Raw genomic sequence first — 6,935 nt, 5'->3', positions numbered from 1 at the left:
TCCAATCTAAGGCACAGGCTCATGAAAGTCATTTTCCAGGGTTAATTTAACAGTTAGTAGTTGGATGTCTAATAGCATCTCAAAATTACAGTCAAAACTCACCATCATCCCCTTCACAGCCCTTCTCATAAATGGCAACTCCTTACTTCCAGTTACTCAGGACAAAAACCCTGGAGTCAGTCATCTAGGTCTTTTCTCCCTTGCACCCAATCTATTAGTAAATCCTGTTGACTATCTTCCAAATGTAAATTTAGCATCTGACCACTTCTAGACTGCTTCAACTGCTGTTCACCTAGTCAAAGCCATCATCAGTGACCTTGTCTGAGAGACAGTAGGTCACACAGAGTTAATAGTAGTGGAACTGGGATTTGAATTAATAAACTTGATTTCAGAGTCCATGCCCTCAGCTACTAATGTAAGCTCCAGAAGGGCAGGGACTTGTGTCTGTTTAGTTCATTCACTACTGTATCTATCCCCAGTGTCTCTACTGATACCTGGTACATGGTATGTACACAATAGATATTTGTTGACAAACAAATAAATCCACTACCAAAGCTAAATGTGTAATATTTGGGGTGGAATAAGGCAAGGGTTCTTGGGTAATTAAAAGAGGTATTTTGGCCTGGGACTGGTCAGAGAGACGGTGGTATTCCAGTGCCATTTAGTTAGCATAATTTGCCCTTTGGCATTATTTATAGAGATATTTTAGTGGAACTGTTTTTTCAGGTCACATATACACACATGAAAAATTAGGGGCACCTGGCTGACTCAGTCAGTGGAGAATGTGATTCTTAATTTCTGGTTTGTAGGTTTGAGTTCCACATTGGGTGTGGAGATTACTTTTAAAAAAGTATTAAAAGTTAGACCATGACAAGGCAGATATCAGTTATAGAAAACTGCACCCATGTTCTTTGGATAAGAGATCTTCAAAGAGTAAGTAAAAGGATGTTGGTGAGTAGATTCCAAGCCAGAAGCTTCAAATATACTGTAAAACCTTTTTTGTGGAAAAGCATCTAGGAAACATGTTCTTTAAATATGTTTTAACTATGGGTTATCTGGAAACTCTGGGTAATCAAAAAACCTAACAACAGATGGAAAGGTAGAAATTTCTGATTTTGGAACAATGGGTAACATAGCTTTCTTTCCTTCTTCCTCTCTCCTCTGTATCTATCTATCTATCTGTATTGGTTCAGGCTGCTATAAACACCACAGACTGGGTAGCTTATAAACAACAAAAAAAATATTTTTCAACAGTTCTGGAGGCTGGGAAGTGCAAGCAGGGGCCAGCATGGTCAAATGAAGGTCCTTTTCTAGGTCGCAGACTTCTTGTTGTATCCTCACATGGTAGAAGGGACTAGGAAGCTCTGTGGGATCTCTTTTACAAGAGCACTAATCCCATATATAATGACTCCATCTTCATGAACTTAATAATTTTCCAAAGTCCTCACCTACTAATACCATTACCTTTGGGGGTTAGGATTTCAATGTATGAATTTGGTGAGGGGAGGGGACACATGCAGATCATTGTGGTATCTACACACACACACACACACACACACACACACACACACACCTTTTCACACATATGTACGTATTTATATATAGTGTCAAAGTCACAGGGGAAGAGTAGATATATGTAAAACTTCCATCACCAGATAAAAGTAAAAGTATGTGACCACGGGACTCAAATATGTGTTCAATGAAATTTAAAAGTTAAACATAGGGGCACTTGGGTGGCTCAGTAGGTTAAGTGCTTGATTCTTGATCTCAGCTCAGGTCTCGATCTCAGGGTTGTGGGTTCAAGCCCCGCATTAGGCTCCACGCTGTGTGTGGAGCCTACTTAAAAAAAGAAGATATAAAAGTTAAACATAGAGAAAGGTAAACCCCAAAATGGATGATGTAGATGCCACGAATCCAGAACCTGCTAGACTTAATGGCCGCTAGCACTTGACTGCCTCATTCCCAAAGCAGTTCAACAAGCACTTCTGAGTATCCCTGAGGTGCTTGCTGGATTGGGCTCATTACCTGCCATAAAAGCTGTATGGCTGTTCATAAATGGTACATAATCATCCTTAAACTTGAAGAAGTTGCCTAGAAAAAAAAGATGGACTCCATCCAGAAGGAAGTGCCACCCTCCCAAATTCTCTGGTAGCTGATCTTTTTTGTGGACACTGCCCATTTGAGCTCCAGAGCAGTGCCCCCAACGGCCTGTCTGGCAGCTGATGTGGGTCTGGAAAAGTTTAACAAGTTCCCAGCTAATAAAGAAACAAAGACAATAGTTATTGTTTAAGATTTTATTCTTAAATAATCTCCACACCCAACATGGGGCTCAAACCCACAACCTGAGATCAAGTTGCATGCTCCAAATAAGCCAGCCAGGCACCCGTTTCTTGTTTTAAATAAAGCCACATATGTTCAATATAGAGCAAAGTCCTTTAAGACTGCTTTTCCCAATGTTCTGAAGTAAGAAAAAAAAAAAAAAACAAAACAGTTCTCAGGGTACTTGGGTGGCTCAGTCAGCTGAGCGTCTGACTCCTGGTTTCTGCTCAGGTCATGATCTTACAGTTTGTGGGATTGAGCCCTGCATCAGGCTCTGCGCTGACAACATGGGGCCTGCTTGGGATTCTCTCGCTCTGCTCCTCCTCTGTTCAAACACATGCACACTCCCTCCCTCTCTCAAAATAAATTAAGTAAATATGAGAAAAAAAGTTACCTTAATGAAATAATGATCTTTTTTCCTTAATTCTCCACAACTTGGCAAAAGAAAAAAACTAGTTAACATATTTTGATCTCAGGCTACTCCAGAATAAGTAGACTTATGTGAGAACTCTTGCCTATACCAAGAAACTGATTTGTCAAGAGATGGGCTTTGATAAACTGACAAGAGATATGCAATCCAAACTGGATTCAACTAGTATTATTCATGAGGCATTATTCTCTCATCTATTGGGTGCCTACTGTTGTTAGACCCTAGGAATAGAGTATTAAAGAAAATTACCCAAGATCTTGCCCTTATGTAGCTGGCATCCTGATCAAAGGCTCAGGGAACTGCCCAGAGACATTGTAGGGTGACAGACACACCTTTCACATCCATTATTACTTTTGATCAATACCCAAAGTACTGCCTTAAAAATATATGGAATACTTTACACCTTATTTCCAATAGCAGTATTTCCCTTAAAGTGGCAAAATAAAGCTAGAAAACAAAACCAGACAAAGTCTGAGGTCTGAGCTTAAACACTTTCTTCAGGGAAGATGCTATCAGTAGCTTGCTGTACTCATTCTCTCATGTCAGTAATTGCTCAGTGTCAATCTTCCTCAGTACACTGATTCCCACAGGCACAAAGACCAACACTGACCTTGCTATAAGCCCCAGTGACAAGCAGAGTAGGCTCTTAAAACATTCTTAGGGGCGCCTGGGTGGCTCAGTCGGGTGAGCGTCCTATTTTGGCTCAGGTCATGATCTCATGGTTTATGAGTTTGAATCCTGCATCGGGCTCTGTGCTGACGGCTCAGAGCCTGGAGCCTGCTTTGGATTCTGTCTCCCCCTCTCTCTGCCCCTCCCATGCTCATGCTCTGTCTCTTAATAATAAATGTTAAAAAAAAAAGAGGTGTCCAAAGATACTTCTTTGGAGAGTTTTAGCCATGGAGGGAAAGAAAATCTGGGATAGTGGTTGGAGGGTAGTGACAATTCTTTTTCCTGGCTGTTATTTTCCAGCCTCCACATCCTTTTGTCTGTTCAAAAACCAGTCTGGGATCTTATACTGGTGTGGATTCTGCATAATGGTGATTACACATTCCACTGATCTTCAGTGAGCTCTCCAACCCTCTTGGTGAGATCGATGTCTGCTTTCCTCAACACCACATGAGAATATCATGAGCCCCACACTCTTAACTGCAGGGATGGCAAAGGCTATTTTCTGCCACCCATCGATATTGGTGTTGAGTACTCACAAAATGTGCTGGAACTTCTCAGGGATCACTAGAGACACGGTGGTGGCTCCAGCGGCACCATGTAGGCCTCCCGTAGAAGAGTTGTTTTTTTTTTTTAAAGTTTATTTATTTATTTTCAGAGAGAGAGTGAGAAGGGGAGGGGTAGAGAGAAAGGGAGAGAATCTCCTAGCATACAGCCAGATGTAGGGCTTGATCTCAAGAACTATGAGATCGTTACCTGAACTGAAATCAAGAGACAGAGGTTTAATCGACTGAGCCACCCAGGCGTCCCAGTGATAATCCTTACTATGCCAACTCATTGTGGTCATCGTACCTGTGATGCACTGAGCACCCAGCAGGTCCCCAGAAAAAGAACTGTCACACTGCCCCTATCCCAAAAATAGGGAAGTCAGAAGAGGACTTAATGAGGTGCTATTTCCACTAAATAGATACAGGAAGTAACTTTAAAAACCTGACAGTACTCACACAAGTTAAAGTTCAAAGGTCACAGCAACGCCTCCACTCACACTGACAGCAGGCCGTATCCCAGGGCTCATGGTAGCACTTGCTGCCATTTAAATGTCACCTCAAATGGGCTGCACCAAGGCACACTCTCTCTCCTACCATAAGCCCCACCCCCCCCCATCTATGGGAGAAAAATATAACAACCAAAAAAATCACATTGAAAAAAAGTTTATTTAAAAAAGTTCTAGCAGCAAGAACAGTAACAAAACAAAAGGAGACGGACAAACAAAACAAGAAGGAGGTTGTGTCCTATGGGACTTGCCTCTCCTCCATTCTTTAATCTAGTTCTTTATACCGAGCAAACATGACTCTTCGCACAGCATCTCGGTAAGTCTCGTTGGACTGTCTCTTGCTGGTTCTTCCTGGAGCCCCTACACTGGGCCCCCTCATCCGGCCTTCAGTCTGTAACACAAAGACAAACAATGAAGTGAGCTCTATGAATTAATTAGCCTCAGGGCTGGCCTTTGATCACAAGCATTTCTGGACCAGTAAAGAACAGTATATAGGAGAATTTTTTAGAATGTTCAATTAATTAAAAAAAAAAAAAACACCCAAAGATGAGTAAGGAGGGCAGTGGAGCTATGGCCTCAGGATACAGGATTCAATACCAGACATAGGGGAAACCAGTCTCCTATCTCCTATAGCTGGTGTTTCAGAGGGGAACCAAACGAACACAAAATGGGCAATGTTCCCTCCTATCACCTTTTCTCTCTTCTCTTTCTGAAATATGAGGGGCAAAGCCCTTCATGGGAACAGAACTAACTTCATGCTCCTTAAATTGTAGCCATTTTAACTCCTCTGATGACAATGCCTCTCAGAGATGCTTCTGTACTTTTTATTATGGGTTCCCTGGTTCTTTTCACCACACGATCTGTCAGTCTCAAACTGCCTGATTCCCATACTTTCCATCTTACTCCATGTAAGAGTAAGATGAGCCCCATTCCCACTCCCAACCAAACTACAAAGGGCCCAGAATGCCTAGTTAGAATCCAGCAATCAAGACTGATGGGCTCCTTCAGCTCTCGTGTCCTTCACCAGCAGTGGAGAAAGCCTAGCTAAAAGGCAAAGACAGCTCCAAGCCAAAGTGAGAGAAAGTATATTCCAGGTTCATGCCACCCCCAACAAGATGGAAACCATTTCACCTCCTCTGCTGAAGCCAATCCAGGATGGCCATATCCAAGGCCTGCCCCCTTCCTCCAGCCAGTGGTCTGTTGGACACAGCCTCCTTTGTTGCTACTGTCAATACCTTCTTTACCAACAGGTTTACGATCACTGTAAAAGCAGCAGAAATACTTAGACACCAACACTTACAAAGTGACCATTTGTGAGCCTAATAGAAACCTCTGTCCTCTTGATTCAGATTTGCTTCCTCTTAAGTATTTTAAACAATATTTTTGTGCCTACTGTCTATGCAACAGGGTTTGTCCTGGGGATGTACAGAGATGACCAAGACCTGACCCTGTTCATGGGGAAGGATATAAGGAGGATAGTATGTCCACAGATGCTTATAACACATTGAAGAGCTCAGCCATGGATGTGGCACCAGGAGATATCTCCTATGGAAACAGCAGAGAAAACACAAACTCTGAAGGTGTATCACCAAAAATGATGAATTTCAACAAGAAGGCACATCTGAACGGACCAAAAGCATGAGAGGAAAGGAGGCCACAAGTAAGAAGTGAAAGAATACAATTTGTCCAGGAGAGGAGAAGTAGCCTTGAACGTCATGCTCAATCATGACTCTGGACTGCATCCTTCAGGTAAAAACAAAAAACAAAACAAAACAAAACAACACAACACCTGAACTCTAAGCCTCCCTCTAAGCAAGGTATACCTTCACAAAAAAAGTGTGTTTTAGAGATTTCTGTTCATAAAGATGGTTTTGGTGGCAGGGTAGAGAGTACACTGAGGATTGAAGAACAGAGATTGAGAGTAAGGAGTCTAGTTTGGAGGTGAGCTAGAAAGGGGGACGAAGCTTAATTAGGGATGTGGCCAGTAACAACATAGGGGATAAAGGAGTAAGACTGGGTCAGACCAGGTAGACCAGGATGCAGTGACGTTACTACTCTGAAAAAGGAACACAGCAGGTTTAGCAAGGCTGGAGTATGATATATGATACAATACTGAGTAATTGTTTAATGTGAAGACCCTAAGAGGTCTCTAAAAGAACATGCCCAGGAGGTAAATACAAAGGGTAATTTTGCACCCAGAAACCTGAACGGCCTTGGGATGGAGTCACAGGACCTGTTAGCCTGTTAGTGATGGCTGAGGTTTTGGGTACCTCAGACCGTCCACGTCAAGAGGGTGGGGCAACAAGAATAAAAGTATTGAGGGCAGAGTCCTGGAGAAGATCTGGAATTTCCCAGAAAACCAAGAGAAGCAGGAGAGAAGACTAAGAAGGAAGAGAACCTGTAGAATGTGGTATGATTGGTGCCAGAATACAAAAGGGTGTCCTCCTGCACCCAGCCCAACTAACT

The 6,935-nt window shown here is 42.5% G+C and overlaps 1 protein-coding gene across 9 annotated transcripts in view; it reads right to left on the bottom strand.

The window, feature by feature from the left end:
• Positions 1-4,610: 4,610 nt before the first annotated feature.
• The window catches only part of RBM6 (RNA binding motif protein 6), a 104,577-nt gene continuing 102,252 nt past the window's right edge, over positions 4,611-6,935 (bottom strand). For all 9 annotated transcript variants that reach the window (XM_060631060.3, XM_060631064.3, XM_060631061.3 and 6 more), the window contains 2 exons: positions 5,601-5,730; positions 4,611-4,860 (listed from right to left, as the gene is read on the bottom strand). In XM_060631060.3, coding sequence (XP_060487043.1) covers positions 4,735-4,860; positions 5,601-5,730 — 256 coding nt within the window. In that variant the 3' untranslated portion in view covers positions 4,611-4,734. The remainder of the gene's footprint in view (positions 4,861-5,600; positions 5,731-6,935) is intronic.

This window comes from Panthera onca, chromosome A2 (assembly GCF_046562875.1).
Source record: "Panthera onca isolate mPanOnc1 chromosome A2, mPanOnc1 haplotype 2, whole genome shotgun sequence".
NCBI lineage: Eukaryota > Metazoa > Chordata > Mammalia > Carnivora > Felidae > Panthera > Panthera onca.
This window is presented reverse-complemented; position numbering and strand designations above follow the sequence as displayed.